General features: G+C 40.5%; 3 protein-coding genes and 1 long non-coding RNA gene across 4 annotated transcripts; 1 reads left to right on the top strand and 3 right to left on the bottom strand.

Annotated features, from left to right (window-relative positions):
* Positions 1-336: 336 nt before the first annotated feature.
* Positions 337-2,108, bottom strand: LOC112275302 (CASP-like protein 1U3). The gene is made up of 3 exons (XM_024505552.3): positions 1,460-2,108; positions 1,000-1,135; positions 337-887 (listed from the first exon to the last, which is right to left on the bottom strand). The coding sequence occupies exons 1-3, from the start codon at positions 1,663-1,665 to the stop codon at positions 657-659; spliced, it is 573 nt and encodes a 190-aa protein (XP_024361320.1). The 5' UTR covers positions 1,666-2,108; the 3' UTR covers positions 337-656.
* A 1,960-nt stretch (positions 2,109-4,068) lies between these two features.
* On the bottom strand, positions 4,069-6,538 carry LOC149986641 (uncharacterized). Its single transcript, XR_016500114.1, has 2 exons — positions 5,149-6,538; positions 4,069-4,622 (listed from the first exon to the last, which is right to left on the bottom strand). It is a non-coding gene; the product is annotated as an uncharacterized LOC149986641 (long non-coding RNA).
* A 3,431-nt stretch (positions 6,539-9,969) lies between these two features.
* On the bottom strand, positions 9,970-12,447 carry LOC112274679 (uncharacterized). Its single transcript, XM_024504345.3, has 4 exons — positions 12,238-12,447; positions 11,725-11,838; positions 11,394-11,498; positions 9,970-11,028 (listed from the first exon to the last, which is right to left on the bottom strand). The coding sequence occupies exons 1-4, from the start codon at positions 12,374-12,376 to the stop codon at positions 10,691-10,693; spliced, it is 696 nt and encodes a 231-aa protein (XP_024360113.1). The 5' UTR covers positions 12,377-12,447; the 3' UTR covers positions 9,970-10,690.
* Positions 12,448-13,573: 1,126 nt separating this feature from the next.
* Positions 13,574-18,275, top strand: LOC112275203 (ATPase GET3B). The gene is made up of 12 exons (XM_024505345.3): positions 13,574-13,784; positions 14,062-14,415; positions 15,435-15,646; positions 16,015-16,077; positions 16,293-16,403; positions 16,536-16,610; positions 16,771-16,839; positions 16,947-17,012; positions 17,172-17,246; positions 17,563-17,661; positions 17,780-17,914; positions 18,035-18,275. Exons 2-12 carry the CDS (start codon positions 14,157-14,159, stop codon positions 18,170-18,172), a joined length of 1,302 nt encoding a protein of 433 aa, XP_024361113.1. The 5' UTR covers positions 13,574-13,784; positions 14,062-14,156; the 3' UTR covers positions 18,173-18,275.
* The last annotated feature ends 263 nt before the right edge of the window (positions 18,276-18,538 follow it).

Genomic DNA, 18,538 nt, shown 5'->3' with positions numbered 1-18,538 from the left:
CTCTTGCGATTGAACCACTTAATCTGTTAATTGCACGATCATAACATAACTGTTGAAGAAATATCTTGAAGCGCATGACTACAATGCATCCTCTCATGGGGGATAAAGTATGATCTCAAAGTGTCGTGGTTTGTTTTCCCGTGTGTTAATGAGGAATCTGAATATTCATCGGCGATTTTGGATGGTTTGTGTCGCCGCCTCGTCCATTTTTAGCTACTTTGTTCACTTTCCTACAAATTCGCTGAACCCATGAACGTGTTTGACAAGGGCGTGTATCACGTGCACGCAACAAGCCCTCACGGAATCAACATCAGCCTTAACTTACTCAGACAGGCATTTGAAGCACGTGGTCCCATCGTCAGCTTTGTTTTTGAAGTAGACAGTTCACAAATGCACCCTGTCCTGTCCTTCCTCCAGAAATCATATGTCTTCAAGCACTTATTATCAACTTCTCATCAATCAACATGGTTTGTCCACACAGACAAACCCACGTTTGGAAAAGGAAATACGCACTACACATATACTGCCTGCTTTGTACACAACATTTATACACGTGCGCCCCTCACCAGCCTTCCTCAAAAGTTATCATCTATCTTATCTGCGGCTTTCGGCGGCTATGGCAACGAGTTTCTGGGAGCACTTAGTGATGTTTATCATCAATGTCTGTGCGTCGCAAGGTTGTGAAGAGCCGACGCAGCAATGACAGTGGACAGGGCCTGAAATATAAAACCGCAGAGGGTGGCGATCAGAGCACCTTGGACATAGTCACAGAAGCGATCCACCGTCGGGCACACTGCATTCCAGAAGGCAGAATGCTGGCCATGCTTCCCAATCCATGCCACTCCCAGTGCCGTTGAACCTGCCGAGATCAAGGCACATGAACATATCTGGAAGAGGAACCGATGCTCCATATCAGTAGAAATTTATGGACACCGTAGCACAGCGAAAAGTATTCTAGAAACTTGCAGGAAGGTATCATAGCTTGTAGTGAAGGCTTACAAAGTCGCAGAGGAAGGTGAGCCATGCGGTTTTAGTGTAGCTAAGAGGACCTCGCCGAGTGAATAGGGACAGGCATGCCGCAAGTGTTCCAAGAGCCGCGTAAACGAGGACAATGGAATTGCCGATAACAAACCACCTGCGTCATATCTTCCTGTTAGACCAAAAAACAAAAACAAACTCCAGCAGAGTTGTCAGGAGCTATTTTCGCATACATTTTTTGGGGATACAGTTAGAAAGGAACAACAGAAAACTTAAAAGCCACAATTCACTCAGACGGTTCAATTGCAACCCAATTTTCATTCTTCCTGGCAGGCGTCAATGAGGGACAGCAGCCTGCCTAAGTACAGTGATGTCAGAGGCACTTCGCTATGAGACATATCACACTGCCCACGAGTGTATTTCATGGGTTAGTTAAATTTCGTGAAACCGAAGAATGGAGTAGTGACAACGGCGCACTTACTCGAATGCGGGAAAGTCTTTCCATCGAGCTGTATGCGGGCCTAACAAGGTTGGGACGGTTTGAGTAGACTTCAGCATGGCAACAATGGCAGCTATAGTGGCACCCAGTGTTAATAAACGCAAGATGAGGGAGAGGCAGTCATGCATGGGGTGGTATCTCACGGGCCCCGCCTCCTTGTAACTTGGCTGCACCGTGGCTCCGTTCATCGCGAATGCGCTCGATTTTCTGCCCACAACTATTCCCTCACCCCTCCCACCAGATCCTAACTCTTCCCCTCACCCTTAGGCTAATCTATTCAGTTTCAGCGAACCAAACCTGCAAACTCCAACAACCCCCCTGCGCAAATAACCTGAACCCTGAAGTAACCACTCTCAAATACAATCCATAATCACCCACAATCGGTGGCTCGCCACACTCATCAACCCGATCCTACTCTCCATGCATTACCAATTGCAACTCCACAATCACATCACCGCTGCATGAGCTCTCACCCCAATTTCGGGCCTCGATTTGCAAAATCTCCAACTATACGACCTTGCAGCGACGACACCATTTCAATTGCGGCACGACCAGCCTAAGTTTAGTTCGGCATACATCTCCAATGTCTCGCGCGTTTCCAGCGGAAGGAACTGTCCAGCCAAACGTACTCCCGAGGAACATTTAAATCCCCCACGATCCCCTTCTTCTTAAATCCTACAATTTCTTGCGACAGCTAAAAACTAGAGGGTTGACAAGCACCAGGAACATTGTAGAAAAAACCGACATCCAGACGCAGCAGAGGCAGAAGAATCTCATATCTCTCGCATTACGTGGACCTCTTAACTGATTGGCTTGAATCCGTCACGTCTGGAACTAGTCCTCCTGCTGCGCTTCTCGCGTGCCAGTGCCCTTTTACACTCAATGCCAGGTCGGCAACACAAAAATAAAAAATAAAAAACAGCAACACCCATGTCATGAAACTCTAGATCCCTGCGTAAAACCTGTAACCAATGTATACATGTGAATGGTTGGTGACTTTGTCTGGGTGCAGTGGTACAAAATGCCCTGGCAACGAACGGCTGCTTTTCTGCAGCGTCAGGGCCCCAGCAGACGTCGAAGACTTGAGTTGCAAGGGTTGAAGGGAACGGCGGATAGGCCTAGGGTTCCTTTTTCACTGTCTCTCTCTCACCATCTCTCTCTCTCTCTGCAGTACAAAGCCACATTACGTAAGTTCTTGTCTACCTCCCACTTCATCGATAAGTGCCAATTCCAAGATCAGAAAGCAGTGGATAATGTCACGGTACTGCAAAGGGTCAAGGTATTATGGAATAAGAAGAATGTAACAAAAGTTCAGTGGAGGGTGTTTCGAATGTCAATAAAACCATTAAGGAAATGACGAAGGAAACTGAATTGTGACGATCAAGCGTGACCTCAAAGGTCAAACAAAGCAGAAAACAGGCAGTTGACACAACTTTAACTGGGTTTGACCGTGCTTTTGACTTCTAGACACCCTATCCTTTACAGATGATGCTGCTACGCTCAGAAGATTGCTTGACCATTACGAGGCATCACTCGCAGCCTTGACATAAACGGAAGTCTGGATTCAGCGGAAGGTTTTTTTTTAGTATCTCCAGGACTCATTTCTGTTCAGTAACCTTCAACTTCGCCTAATGTTCACCAAGGAACAAACCCCAATGGACACCAAGTAAGAAAGATCCTGCAGATTATAACAATCTATTGAGCACTTGGTTAAGGAGTAACGAACTGCTGTATACGTACTCTGAAGTTTGGTGTTGACACAGTGCAAGTAAAGGATTCTAAACCATAATATTTCATTCTTTGGGACGAAGACTCAAAGAGAAAAAAAATAATGAAGCAGTATTTGTTTTTTAAATCATGCCAGGTAGCATCACATCAGGTGATCCTCAGGTATATCATTAGCTGATATATATCGGCACATATCATTGAAAGTGGCTCCACCGCACGCACGTCTTGCCCGTGCTCATCATTTGAACCAATTACTTTTTCTTTTAATCCATCATTCAATTGCTTCAGTTGGTGGGAAAATAAAAGAAAAAGCAGTTTCAAATGGACTTTACAGCCACCGGACAAGACCGTGCGTAGAACACCGAATCGAGACAACATTACTCACAAATTGTTTTGGCTTATCTTTGGGTGCACTTTATATTGTGCATGATTCCTTTTTTACTTTGCAAGCTGTTTCTTATTTCTTATCAGACAGAAAGGCAATATAATAGCTCCTTTCCTGTTGAGAGTTTTCCTGGACGCAGCAGATGTGCAACGGCAACCAGAATAATCCACCAGGTCACAGGAAAGACTCTTCACCAACTCCTTGAAGTTATACTTAAATGCATGAAGGACAGGTGGGAAAGACATTCATCAGGCTTCTCCCACACGAATCCCTTTGACAGTGCATTTGCGAGACATTTTTCATGGGTCTAATTTCTTACTAGAATATACATGCCAGAGTTGAATCTAATAACTGGATGACCAAATTTGACCAAATGGTCTTCGACTCCTACGTAAAAAATGAGCGGCCCAGATTCCTCCAACTTGACGGTTAACTAAATATTCAGAGAACCAAAGGTACAAGTTGAGAGCCACGAGAGTCAAGACAAAATTGATAATAAACATTCGAGCAACTGGTGTAACACATAGTCCAATACATACCTGTTCTGATAAGATGCCATAAGTCCCTAGAATCTTGTTCTTCTTAGCAACTAGTACATAGACAACGCAAGTAACTTTTGAGAGCAGGTCAATCTCCCTAAGCAGTACTGTGTAGCCACTACTAATACGTGCATTCTGGAAAAAAAAAACCTGCCGCATGGTCAAAGGCTGGTACATAGTATATGTTATCATCGAATTAAGCAAAGAAGTCGATTTTGTGGATGCGCCATTTGCCACAACCCTCTTCTCTGACGCTTGAGCTGCCCAATTAGATGACCTATCTCACATGCTCCAGGCACAAAGAGTTCATTTGCCCAAGCCACAACACACTGCCCATAAGCTCTGGGAACCTTGTAACCTGGCTGCCCGAAGATCTTACCGCCAGATAACCCACGATTGAGATTGTTCCAGATCAATTCAATACATATCCTTTGTAGGATATAACCGCACTGAAGGTTCAAAAACTTTGAAACGTTTATCTGCAAACGCCTATCTGCAAACGCCTCCACTTTTGCTCTCTTAACATTGCAACATACTATACATCGTGACAACTTCAACAGAAAGGAAGAGCGCAATTGTACAATCTGCATGCTCGGCTTCGAGCTAGCGCGTGACACCCATTGCAGGACCCCAATCTGAGCTATAACTCTAGCAGTAGGCAAACCAAGAAGGTATCTGAGCGTAGACGCGTTGCAACCGTTCAGCACAACAAAATTTTCAACCCAAAGAAGCCAAGGTAATGATCAATGCTCCTATTACACACCCTCACATAGTGATGGCAATACGACCATCAGCAGATGACTCCCATGAGCTATGTTGCTCCCTGGACAACGCCATCAACGACTCAGGCAACTCCAAATTGTTAGAAGCTATGAAGACAGAAGCTGCGAAGACGCTTGATAATAACGAGGCAAAAAGTAGAGACAATGTAGGCTCCATTCTCACCGAATTAATTCGATGTCTAAAAGCAGATATGCAACCTTAGCAAGTTAGAATTGAGGAAGAACAAATGGACCGACCTGAATTCTCGTTCGCCGAATTTCCTTGACCTCATGCAGAGAATATTAATTAGAGCATCATCCGAAAGGGAAGGATCCGAGAGAAAAGCCATCCGATAAATGATGCTAGAGCTCCACTGAGACCTCTGCACTCACCTCAAGCGCACGCTCATACAGCATTTTGACAAACCGCCGGCCATGACGCATCAGCACGGCTCGAAGTCGGAACTTGTGCACATTGCTCGAACTTTTGCGAATTGCTGTGGACTGTGAGAGAGATCATGAGCCAAATGCTTGACAATCCGGGAGAGAGCAGATACACGTTGAGATAATATTATTCCACGTGAATCCAACGGCGGCAGCTGGCTCCAAATCCACGATTGAGCAGGAGGAGGAGGATACTTGGTGAGAGAGAGAGAGCTATGGCGGTGAATTTCTACGTAAAACAAAATTCTTTTCTCTTGTTATTCCAGATTTCAGCGTCCGTTTCGTTGGCCGCAGCATCATCGTCGATCACCGTCGCAAACAATGAGTGAGCAGAAGAAACACTCACACATTCATTCGCCGTGATAAGATGATTCCGATCCCGTGGGTTTCATAATGTTCGGCGGGATCTGATCATATCGTGGGTTGGTGACCTGGTGATGATTTCTTCGCACTCCTCTTCTTAACCCTAAATTCTGCAACGAACACTTTTACTTTATTTATTTATTTATTTTCCCTTTAGGGTTTCAATGCTTTCATGGTGTCATACGTTGTGCCCCTATGGAATGAAAGATTTTCAAAATTTATATTTTTTTTTCAAAATTTTAAAATGTAGTAGTATAAGTTTTTTGATCAATTATACAAAAACATTGTAGAATGTTTTTTTTGAAGATTTGAGTATTTGGCTTTGTTAGTATTGTGTCTTTTATCTAGAAGCAAGTTTTATAAATAGTAGTTTTGTTTTATTTTTGTATAATTCTTACAAATAAATTTTTTAACATTTAGTATTTTAAAAAAATAAATGATTTCATTTTTTTGATAGCTTATACTTTCTGAGATTACTTACTTTTTATGATAAATAAAAAAGTTCCATATTTAAAAAAAAAAAAATGGTTGTTATCCACATGCATTACATTACAACTAATATTGCATTAGAGCAAATTTCAATTGAAGTTTTATGATTTTATATATATATATTAAAGAATCTTGCATATGCAGCAAAGGCGGTTGAGGCTTATCATTGATGACATCCATCAAAATCAAGATGAAAACCTTTCTTATAAAAGAAATAAGATCTAAGCAAGATAATATTCTACTTTCAATCATTGGTTGTAGCTTCTTTGTAGTTGTGATGCTAAGGAGATGGAGAACCAAAAACCAATGGGTTTGACTGATGAGCCTTCTTTTGCTGACCTACCGGATGAGATATTACCATTATCACAACCTTCAAGACGACGCAATCATGATGAAGATCCTCAAGAACGACATGTTCTTCCTCGAATAGATGGCGAGATACAACACGTTTGATATCACAACCTTGGAAGGAACTTCCGATGTTTGGTAAGAGTGAAGCTTCTTCACACTTCTCAACTCCTTTCTTGCTTCTAGTGTAGTTTCAAGGGTCCCTAGTTTTCTTGTCTTTTGGCAATAGCCATTCTAGTTTCTTCCTTAATATACATATTTAGTTATTTCTATTTTGTCATCTTTCTTTGAGAAAAGTCTCACTTGTTTATTTATTTTTATGAAGTTCTTGTCCTTGACACAAAAAAGACATGCGTCTTGGTGAGCTAGTGGTTTTTTAGGTGTTATGGCTTGATTCAAAGGGCCAAGTCTTTCTTTAGTATTGGATCTTAAATCTCTTCATCTCCCTCTTTCTCTCTCTCTTTCTCTCTTTTTCTCTTTCTCATTTTTGGTTTAGATGTTTTAGGTCCCTGAATCTTTTAAATCATTGTTTGATGCTGATGACCTCATTTCAGTATGCAATTTAATTTTGGTATAATTATGTCAAATAGAGCATTATTTGCTGGGATTGATATTATAGATTTTGGCTTAAGACATAGGTAATATAGAATTTAGGGATTAAGATATTGATGTCAATGGATCTTACTATGGAATGTTGTCATTAAATGTTTCATTTTGGAGAAGAAGAATTTTGAGATTGTAAGTTATCAATTTATGAATGAAATCTTGGAGATAAGGCAAGCATGACATGATGGTCAAGGGTCGTGATATAGTGCAACCATTACAAATATGATTAATTGAATGTGATTAATGAAATATATCATGCTAGAGTTTAATTAAATGTAGATAGGTTTAGCAATGTATTTTTTGTTGCATGCACACACTGCAAGAACAATATCAATTTAGAAGAAGGTAATCCACAACTTCTAATATGCTTATGTCTTATCAAAAGAAAAGGGTAATCTTCTCTTAATCAAGATTAGACAAAGCTCTGATATTGTAAGTGCACTCTTGTTAATCTGTTAAGGACAAGAACTTAATAAAAATAAATAAACAAGTGAGACTTTTTTCAAAGAAAGATGACAAAATAGAAATAACTAAATATGTATATTAAGAAAGAAACTGGAATGGCTATTGCCAAGAGACAAGAAAACTAGAGATCCTTGAAACTAGACTAGAAGCAAGAAAAGAGTTGACAAGTGTGAAGAAGGTTTCACTCTTGCCTCTCTATATACTATCTACCTAGGAGCTACGTGGTGACATTCTATGGGACCTCCAAAAACATGTTGACTTTGCACAATACGTAACTTAACTTACGAGGTAAGTTTTCTATGTGGATGCCATATAGTTAGCTTGTTCCGCAAGCTACCAACATGTATGGAACGTGGTTAACTTGTTAACCAACTTTCTAACCTACCAATCAAGTATAAATACATGTAAAGTTAAAGCAACGTCTATAAAGCTTCTAAGAAGCTTTTTTAGAATATATTATGAAATTAATCTACTTTTATCTACTTCTACCTATTCATATCACTTAGGTAAAAATTACAATAAATATATGTCTTTGACATTTTGCTAGTCCAATTTAAAACGTCCAATAAACTTTGTAAACCTCATGTGATCGCCATATAATCAACTATAAAATGCCCTATGGACTCAAAACTTATAAATTAGATGTCGGCATAAAAGTTTTCTAGTTATAATAGTTAAGCTTCAAACTTATAAACTTTGCCTTGATACTTATATCTAGTCAGCTAGTAATCAAGATTAGCATATGAAGATATCATGTAGGCACACGATGCCTCGAAATGCCTCTCTAACTCTGCATTTTCTATATAAGTCAATTAACACAAAAATCTTACATGATTTGATTGTCATTCTACTTATATTGAAAAAGAACCATGAATTCTAAGATTGAAGGGAGTTAGTACCTTATAAACTACTTGATTTCTAGTAAATACATTTGATCACAAAAATTTAAAATAAAAAAAAAAAAAAAAAAAAAAAAAAAAAACATCACAAAAATCAAAGAGAAGAGAGAATTAAATGTAGATTTGGCTTATTATAAATGGTGTAGTCCAAATTTCTACCATGGAAGCAAATGAACAAAATGGCATTCACAAGATAATCCATAGTAGTTTTTCTTCCATATCTATGATTATTTGTGAATGAAAAGGTACTCATTTACTTTGAAATCCTTCAACTAGAGAAAAAACAAAAATAATGCATACCAACAACAGTGATTGTCTCCACTAATTTAACAATAGAATATCCAACATTTCCTTACAAACTTTGCCATTAATATCACTTTGCTTTGCTATGTTTATCGCAACTCAATTACTAAAACTATATAAAATCATTAATTTATTATTAATTATGAGATTTTTTATATTACAAACATTCCAAAGATTGTGACTAGTTAATTTTTAATCTTGCTATAATATAAAATTTCTAAAAGATCTCCACTTCTTAAATACCATAAGTTATCCACTAATAATAATCAAAGTCAAGCCAATTTGTATATTGACTTAATATATTTTTTAAATCAAAATCAATTTCACTTTTAAACTTATCGTACATCCTTCTTGCTTCTACTAAAAAAATATTATTTTAAATCTACAAAACTCTAATTCATCTAAAAAAGTCTAAATTATTTATAAAACTCTAATGCTTAATTCCAAAGGAAAAAAAAAAAAAAAAAAAAAAAAAAAAAAACCATTTTCAACAATTGCAAAGGCCTTCCTAACAATTTTTTGTTTTGTAATTTGTATTGAATTAAATATTTAAGAGTTTGATTACACTCATAGTCCTTGATTTCTTTAGAGAAGATATTGAATATGACTTAAAATCTTATCTTTATGTCTTATTGATTTAACATGAAGTTACAAATTAGGTCCATTATTCTTGCTTTATAGATTTTTACAAGCATTTCCAATATCATATCAATACCACATACTACAATACTCTAATAAAGACTTGCCTCTTCTTAACAAAGAGATTCTACAAAGTGGTTCTTGAGACTAGTAGAACAAGCCTTTGCTGGAATACATTTCAAAATCCAACAGTTGTAGCACGACAAGCTTGACATACTTTAATGTGTTACAAGACTCTAAGAGGAAATCAAGGTTTAATTCAAATTTTCTTCTATGAAATATATCATGAAACTTCACAAAAGGTATGATTCATTTGATGGCAGAGGACAGCCAAAAACAAGTGTGCACTAAGAATCAGACCTAAAAGAAAAAAACCGGACATAAAAATCCATTCGAATCACAACAATCTCTACCACGCAGATTGCTTGTATTTAGAAAATTCGAAAGCCTATCCAAGCCCATATGAGATCCGTAATTGCCAAATCTAACGATGCGTCGCAAACATGGAATCATGCCCAAAGAGTGGTTAACTAACAGAAGCAATCCATTGGACCTTTGCTGGTGAAGAAAGAAACATCAGATGAGGTGAAATACCTTCAATTTTTGCGCTTTCTAAGGTGGACTGAATAATAAACTTCAATATGGGAAACAGTGTACTATTCTGACTGCAAGCTCTCACGCCCATTCACCGTTGACTATAATTAGGCTACGTTTCCCATCTAGTGATGTTTAGCTTCTGTTCTCTCTTCACTGTATGAATTCAGTGTATAATGTAGAACTACGTGACATGTAAAATATTCGATTAGTGAGCTCGACAATTCCCTTGTTAACGGACTGAGAACGAAGGCATCTTTCAACAACCCAAAGTTGATTTCTTTCAGTAAAACTTGAGATGGACTTCTGGACCACGTTCGATTCGTTCCAACAGCTCCACATCGCTGAACAACACGCTTTCCTGCGTGGTAAAAGACTCTAGAAGTCGACGATGTACAACCTCGTCGTCGTGACCGGACCTAAACCACGACAGTCGGAAGCATTTGTCGCCAGATCCATAGATAAAACCAGCTCTGATCAGGCGCGGTATAGTGCTGCTGATCCATCCAATAAAACATGCTAATTCTTCCTCGAATTTCTTCACAAGTTCGATCTTTCCGTCCTCTCTGGTCTAACCAGGTCATGCCGAACTGAGAGCTCATCCCAAGCATTAAATACGTTAATAATTGAAAAAATGGACAGTAAGATTATTATGACTTTTGCTGCTTCAACGGTAACTCTCCAATTTGTAGATTCTCCACTGTTTTCTGGCGCTTCTTTTCCTGTTCTGCAGCACGCTTAGCCGCCTGTTCAGCACTCAACATTTGAATGGGAAACCAGTCAGGCAATTTCCACGAACTCTCCTCAGTTGTTTCCTCCTCTTTCACAACTGGGACTTCAACATTGGCATCAGCTATCAATGGTTCTGAAGGAAGAGTATTAAGAAAGTGGCGGATTCTGTATTCTTTGTATTCAGCAGCCCCGAGCTGCAATCCAGTGCCAACAACAGCAAACAATATACCCATAGGAAGTGTCCTAGCTCGTCCCCCTGAAAAAACACAATACAAAACAGTAAGCATTGCTGAAATTGCTCAAACGATTCGTATACTTCCTGTTGCCAACCTTTTCAATCCATGTCAAACTCCAACAATTAGGGATGCATTGCAAGCGCAACTCTGATGACGCAAAAAAGGAACACAAAACGTGAGACTCGCAATGATATGATTCATTCGATAAACATGAAATAAGCTGAATACACACCATGTACTGTACATATACAACGATCTAGAAACAAGCAGAGAAGAGTCGTCAAAGCAGCTATGACGCATGATGTACTGAACTTTTACGATATATTGATTTTGTCCCAATATTTGAATCAAGATGAGAACAACGAGCACGGTGCAATGATAGTACCATGGAAGTGACCCAATAAAGCACCACTGGCAAATCCTCCAACAGCAGCATCGATCAAGTTCTCCGGTTCAGCAGCTCGAAGCTCCCGTGAAATTTCTTGCGCAGCTGAAATCAGCCAGTTATAAAGTCATTAGTATGTTCTGGCAGATTCCTACACTTGAAGATACCGATGCAAACTAGGTTTCAACACTGTACGAATCTAAGAACAGTGGATTATGAAAGAACAAAACTAAAACCCTACAACCTGATATTTAACTTGCCGAAAGTGGAGTTTTAAGAGCCAAATAATAGTATTGTATAAGAGCAAATAGGAACTGTCAGGGGCAAGTACCACCGAAGCAAGAGGCTGCGATAAGGAAATTGGTGCCCACTGACAATCCTAACCGCAGAGCAGGCTGACCCCTCACAGCTCCAACTAGAAGACCTGCTCCCGCACCAAAACCCCCTGCAGCTCACATATTCACAAGCTTCAGCATGTAACTTCCTAGACCTTGCAACTAAATAATGCACCCATCTGCGAGCAATATCTCCTTGGCGTCCAAAACATCTTGAACACCTTGGTCGTAATGAACAAAGCAATCGCATTCGAATAATTAGCCCAAGATGGTAACTGCCAATCTCTCAAGACATGGACTTAAACAACGAACCCAGCGCTATCAATCAACTAAGCACATTTCATGCACATTATTCACAAATTCGCCAGAACCTCCGTCCTTGGAGCTCAAAAGACCTCCCACAAACCCCAAAATCTATTGCCAAATCGCATAGAAAACCCTAATTCCTTAACCCCTGCACCAATAGCATGTCACATACAAAACACATAAAATCAAAATCAAAAACAGACCTGCAGCCAGTGATTTCGAGAGGATTCGGTAACCCCAGCCATCACTGCCACGGTAATCCAGGGGCCTCCCACCGGGACTCATTGGCCTCCCATCGAACTCTCTCCTCCATCGCCTCCCTCCCGGTCCATCCACTGTCATCTCGTCTCCTCCGTTTCTACATACTCCTCCTCGTCGCTTCTTCTAATTCTTCTTCTTCTTCTTTCTACTCTTCCCCGGAACTCAAGAGTGTAGACACATATCAACCGGATTCTTATACCGTCTTCTTCGCGATCGTTCCGAACGTGAGATTCCACCGAGGAGCTCCCTATAACAGAAGGAGCACGACGCAATTTCCCCACGCTAGACTCTCCCACTGCAGCCGAGCTTTTCTCGTCAATAGTTGCGCGAGAATCCACTTTCGTTCGTTCCTCGCTTACTTTTTGACGCTTCGTCGGCGTCTTCGTCAACGAACGACGTTTTAGAAACGAAAGAAGGACGACCACACACTGTCGTCAATGATCGTCGTCCTCCAGGGCTTTTGAACTATGGATATGAGTGTAACGTATGAGTACATCTGATTCTGCTTGCAGAAATCTACCATATCTTTTGAGCATTCCAAAGAGTCATTTAACAAATTTGAATACTACGCATCATTTATTGGAAAATCAATCCTAGAATCCATGAAAATAATTCTAGATAAAACATACCCAAAAAACATATTAGCATTAACGAGCTTAATTATAACCATCACTCAGGCTTACATTAAAAATAAATAAATAAATAAAAACTAAAAAACAAACTAAAAAACAAACTAAAAAACAAAACAAAAAAACAAAAACACACGCATGGTGAAATACTTCTCTAATTTTCTATTTAGCACTTTGTGCATCTAATTCAAGCCATCGAGCACACATCTGAAAAATCAACACGAGTAATTATCTATTTGAAACTTTCCATATTTTGTCACAAAACACGCAACCCCTGACTACTTCTAAACATGATAACCTCATAATCGAAATCTTATTCAAAGAAATCCAAATTAACGAAAGAGCTTCCTCCTCGCACACTAGGGTTATCAAACAAATCATCATCTCACAATAGTAACATTCTCATTCATCGATATATGTATATGTGTGTATATATATATATATATATATATTCATCCAATATATTCACGACACCAATAGATCTCATCCTTGCTCTTTCTTTTTCCTTCTTCCTCCTACTCACTTGTTTCTTCACACTTTCTTTTTTCTTTTCTTTCTTGCCTTCGACCTTTTTCTTTATTCTTTATTCTTTTACTTCCCATCCACTTCTTCATGACTTGCGGTGCCACGAGAGCGCACTGCAACCATCGCGTGGCATTCAAGTTTAGCCGGCATCGAAGCTCACGAAGGGCAGCGAGTGCATCGCCGCCGCGGAGGAATGCAAGATGATGAGCGCCATGCGCAATAGCAGATTCGACGACGATGATGCCGTGAATTGAAGGTCGAAAAGGGACTTTCAGTCGGTTGCAGAATGGTGTTCGTTATGAGAAGCCCTGGTGGATTGCTTACCGCTCGATCAGGTAAGTCCCGGAATCGCTGGCCTCCTCTCCGCCATGCGGCGCTCCTTCACCATGGGCCCTACCCACCCGGATTGCAACATTCACATCCGCCATAGCCAACTCATACTGTTCTCTCAATTCTTAGTCACCGGCCACTTGGTAGTAGACTGACTGACTGACTGCCGCTGCTCCTGCAGCACTGCCCTTTCCCTTGTATCTTCTCGAAGTTCAATCCTGTGATCTTAACTAACCATCTGCAGCGCGCGTTTGTTTGTTATTTTTTGTATTTGCACTTCAGGAAGGTGGGGCGGTAGTGGGTTTGGTGGTCGTTGATTTTTGAGTATAGTTGAGGCGAATTGGGTTTGCGGAATTGGGTGCTTGGCCTTGGTAAGCATGGCGTTATGTGTGGCGCCCCTGCGGGTCGTTGGGGTTGAGTCCTGCTTGTCGGGATTGTCTTCTGGGTTGCGAGCATCCGCTGCGCCGTGCAGCTTTGCCCCGCTGCAGTTTCGAGCTTTGTGTCCAGAGGAGGTTGGGAACTATGGCTTCTCCTCCTGCGCGCTTCGGAGCTCTGGGATTAAGGAGCTTTCGAGGCCTCATCTTGGGTATGATTTGGCAGCGAGGGGGCGCCGCAAGCTCGACTCTCTGCTCACAGGTGAGATTCATCTGCATCTGTGATTTTGTTCCTCAGAGAGCGAACTGCTGCTTCTGGATTATTTGCTGATTTTTCTCGGGCAGGATCAGATTGTTCCCGCGTTAATTCTCATACTCAGATGACAAGCATAGGGCCGATGAGAATTCATTTCGGCGTTTCTGGAGGGACCTAAATCTTCGAATTGTAAAGTTTGGATTGGTTGTGAGGAGTTGTTACAAGAGTTGTGGACATAGAAATCTTACACTGGTCGATGCTAGCTGTGGCGTAGTAGCTCTATTCGCTTACGTTACATTGCGCTCCCATTTCAGCGGATGCTTCTGGTATACCCAGGTTTGCCGAGCCTACATGGTGGGAATGCTGGCTTAGCTTCGATGCTTTCCCAGGGGTACAATTTCCCGTAGCAGTTTAGGTCAACAATTTTAAGTTGGATTTTCTTCTCTGATTAGTGGGTTGAATGTAGATTAATCCTGAACCTCACCCTGCGAGTATTGATGGGGATATGCGTTCGCCTTTCTAGTGAAGCAGTTTTAGGCTTATGTTGGGAGTCGATGCAGTTGATAATGCACGTAACTATATGAATTTTCAACGAACCAAATCAATGTTTTCTTTTTTCTTCAGTTTTAAAATCACGTCAACCTCCTCAAGGACAGGTGTATTTATGCAAACATGAGACTAGACTTGCCGCAGTTATTGGCTTATTTTAGTCGTAGTGTGCAGAGCTTTCGAATTTCATGCAGAATTTGGTTTGAATATGGATGATATTAAAAAAAGAGGTCGGAAAGCTTCCAGGTTAACAATCTTGGTAACGATAAGCTGCTAGTTTTCAGTTATTTGTAGAATACGAGCATTTAGTACTCGACTGATGTAAATCTGGTGGTTGGAGTTGTCAAAGCTGTGACATCATGACAAAATATGGCCTTCCTGCTTGGCATTGTCGAATTTGTTGACATTTATTTTACTCGAAAGTGATTTTCCTCTAATATATTTATACTGAAGTTGGGTTTTCTTTGGGAGTGAAGTGGCTGCAGTGGCGAATCCAGTTGAAGCTAACAGAGGATTCGAAGAGATGACAGCAGGAACAACACGGAAGTATTTTATGTTGGGGGGCAAGGGTGGTGTGGGGAAGACCAGCCTTGCTGCTAGCTTAGCCGTTAAGTTTGCTAACAATGGCCATCCAACGCTGGTCGTTTCCACAGACCCTGCCCATTCGCTCAGCGACTCATTTGCTCAGGTATACTCGCTGTGTCTGTTTTGTTTTCTTACTTTTCTCTTTTTCCAAGGGTTGGAGGGCAAGGATACACTCTTACGTGTCTAAGAACGGGGTTCCTCTGTTAATCAAGCAACCTCGCTCTCTTATAGATGATAGAACGTTATTAGCGGTACGGAACCATAGTAAGAGTTTAAAAAAACAATGAACAAACACAGAGTAGCCTAATCACCGTTTGAAAGATGATGTACTGGACAACCTACTGTGAGCTTGTTGCTTTCGGATAAATCATGAAGTTACTGTTTATTGCAGTCATGTATATGTTCATGTTTCATTTGATTTACGTCTGTGAGTTCGTTGTTGTGACGGCTGATGAAGCTCGTGTGCCGTAGGATTTAAGCGGTGGAACTATTATGGCCGTTGACGGTGTCGACTTTCCACTTTATGCCATGGAGGTATGTTCTTACTTTCACCATGCACACCGTGGGACAGCAGTGTAGCTTATTTGCAATGCTCTGAGTTCCTTGGCAGCCTTCTAGATTCACGGCATGATTGCGATAATATATTGATCACAATTAGAAAATTGAGTTAAGATAAGATTGGTCGGTAAACTAGCATGAATAGCTTAAATTTGAGTTCGCTGAGTTTATTTTGTTACATTGACATACAGATTAACCCAGAGCAAGCCAGAGAGGAGTTTCGTGCATCCGTCTCTAAAGATGGAGGGACCGGCGTCAAAGATTTCATGGACAGTGTGGGGCTAGGTGGTTGGGTGGGAGAGGTAATACTACAGTATCACAAAGTTGATTGAAGCTGTTTGGGATATTTCTAGATTTGGAAATTTTCGTACCTAGTTCATTATCTTTGAAGGACATAGACGGTTAGATTAATCCTTGCGTTGTGTTTTGTCCAGTTAAGTGAGCTGAAACTTGGTGAGCTTTTGGATACTCCACCACCAGGTCTCGACGAAGCCATGGCTATATCCAAAGTATGTGCCATTCACAACTAATTCTCTCACGACTGACTTAATTGCACGAAGTGAAGTTTTTGATTCTATTCTAATTGGCTAACTAGATTGTTTACTCATTCAGAGTACGTTTCGTTTTGCGTACTGAGAGTGGATTTGACCCATTCTGTGTCGTCGGCAGGTTGTTCAATTCATACAATCTCCTGAATATAGCAAGTTCACACGCATAATCTTCGATACTGCACCTACGGTACTACTTTCGCTTTTGCCTCCGTTTCAAAAGTTATCTCTGATTAATTTGCCTGCATTTAATAAGGTGGTAACAATTCTATTCTCACTTGCCAATTGTGCTGCCAGGGACACACTTTGCGTTTGTTGTCATTACCAGACTTCTTGGATGCCTCAATAGGTAAAATATTAAAGGTGCATATCTTCATCAGACTCTATTTTCTTTCATGATATGACTCATCATTTTTTCTGGATATGAATAACTGATAAAGCGATGAAATTTCAGATTAAAGCACTGTTTGGAGACTACATCCTTTGTTTATTGTGGAAAGTGAACTTGGATGTTCTTGGCAGTTGAAAAAGAAAATTCAGAACGCAGCAGCAGCAATCAAATCTGTGTTTGGTCAAGGAGATGGTCGTGACAAAGCTGTAAGTACTGGTTTTGCTCTTCATCCTGTAGTACAAATAACACAAATTTCTGGTTTTCAGCAACCTTGTGTCTTACTGTATCCGAACGCGCTGTTAAAGTGCAGAGAAGTTCTGCATGTGAAATTGCAGCTGTTCGTGTATATTCCGCTGCATCGTGCATACTGTCATCCATGTGCATTTCTTGTTTATGATCACATCAATTTTGCTAACAATCGATTTGAAATTAAGCACATGGCTTATCCTCATTTCATCACAGCAGAGCGACATGCATAAATTCTGTATTCTGACATAAACTTTTCACCTTGATAATTGTCAGACCGACAAACTCGAGGCACTAAAGGAGAGAATGATTATGGTTCGGGAGATTTTCAGAAATAAGGAAACAACTGAGTTTGTGATAGTGACAATCCCCACGGTGAGCACACACTCAGAACACCCCCATATACCCAATGCTTGCGACATCCCATAAAGCACTTCATTCACATCTTTCCCACGCATCTGTATATTCTTCAATTGACCAAATTGTTTCGCAGGTCATGGCTATCAGTGAAAGCTCCCGGCTGAAGAGTTCCTTAGAAAAAGAAGGAGTTCCAGTCAAGCGGCTTATTGTGAACCAAGTACTGCCTCCTTCCAATTCCGACTGCAAGTTTTGTGCAGTGAAACGCAAGGTAAGCGACCACACGGAACATGTGTAAAGGACCTCCACACTAACAAATTCTGGAAATAGGCATTCTTCCGCTTGCATCGTGTAGCAAAGCAATGCGCTAACCAAACTGCAATATGTGCAGGACCAAAAAAGAGCAATGGATATGGTGTCCAAAGATCCCAGTTTACAAACGCTAGAAGTAGTGGAGTCTCCATTGTTTGACCTGGAGATAAGGGGAGTTCCTGCATTGAAATTTATGGGCGACCTGGTCTGGCGTTGATGAACAACGTTGGGATTAGCAAATCCTGGATTTGTGTATTGAAAACACTTATTGTAATTTTATGATTTGATGAACATCCAAATAGTTGAACATCGCTACGCAACATTCTCGCCTGTCTCATTGCAGCAGTCATAAATAATTACGACAAGCATAGCGTGATCGAATAGTGCTTCAAGAGGGAGGTAAGGATGTGTCTATGTTCCAAATTCATAGTTCAACACCAGCATCTCAAATTCAATCCGCGCCGCAACGAACAGGTGTATGGAATTTTCTCTTTGATCAAACCAGTTCCACGTACTCAAATTTCGCTGATGAAAAGAGCACCCTCATCTGGTATTAAGCTACACAATATAACATGAATCAATC

This window comes from Physcomitrium patens, chromosome 22 (genome assembly GCF_059467195.1).
Source record: "Physcomitrium patens ecotype Gransden chromosome 22, ASM5946719v1, whole genome shotgun sequence".
Lineage (NCBI taxonomy): Eukaryota > Viridiplantae > Streptophyta > Bryopsida > Funariales > Funariaceae > Physcomitrium > Physcomitrium patens.
This window is presented reverse-complemented; position numbering and strand designations above follow the sequence as displayed.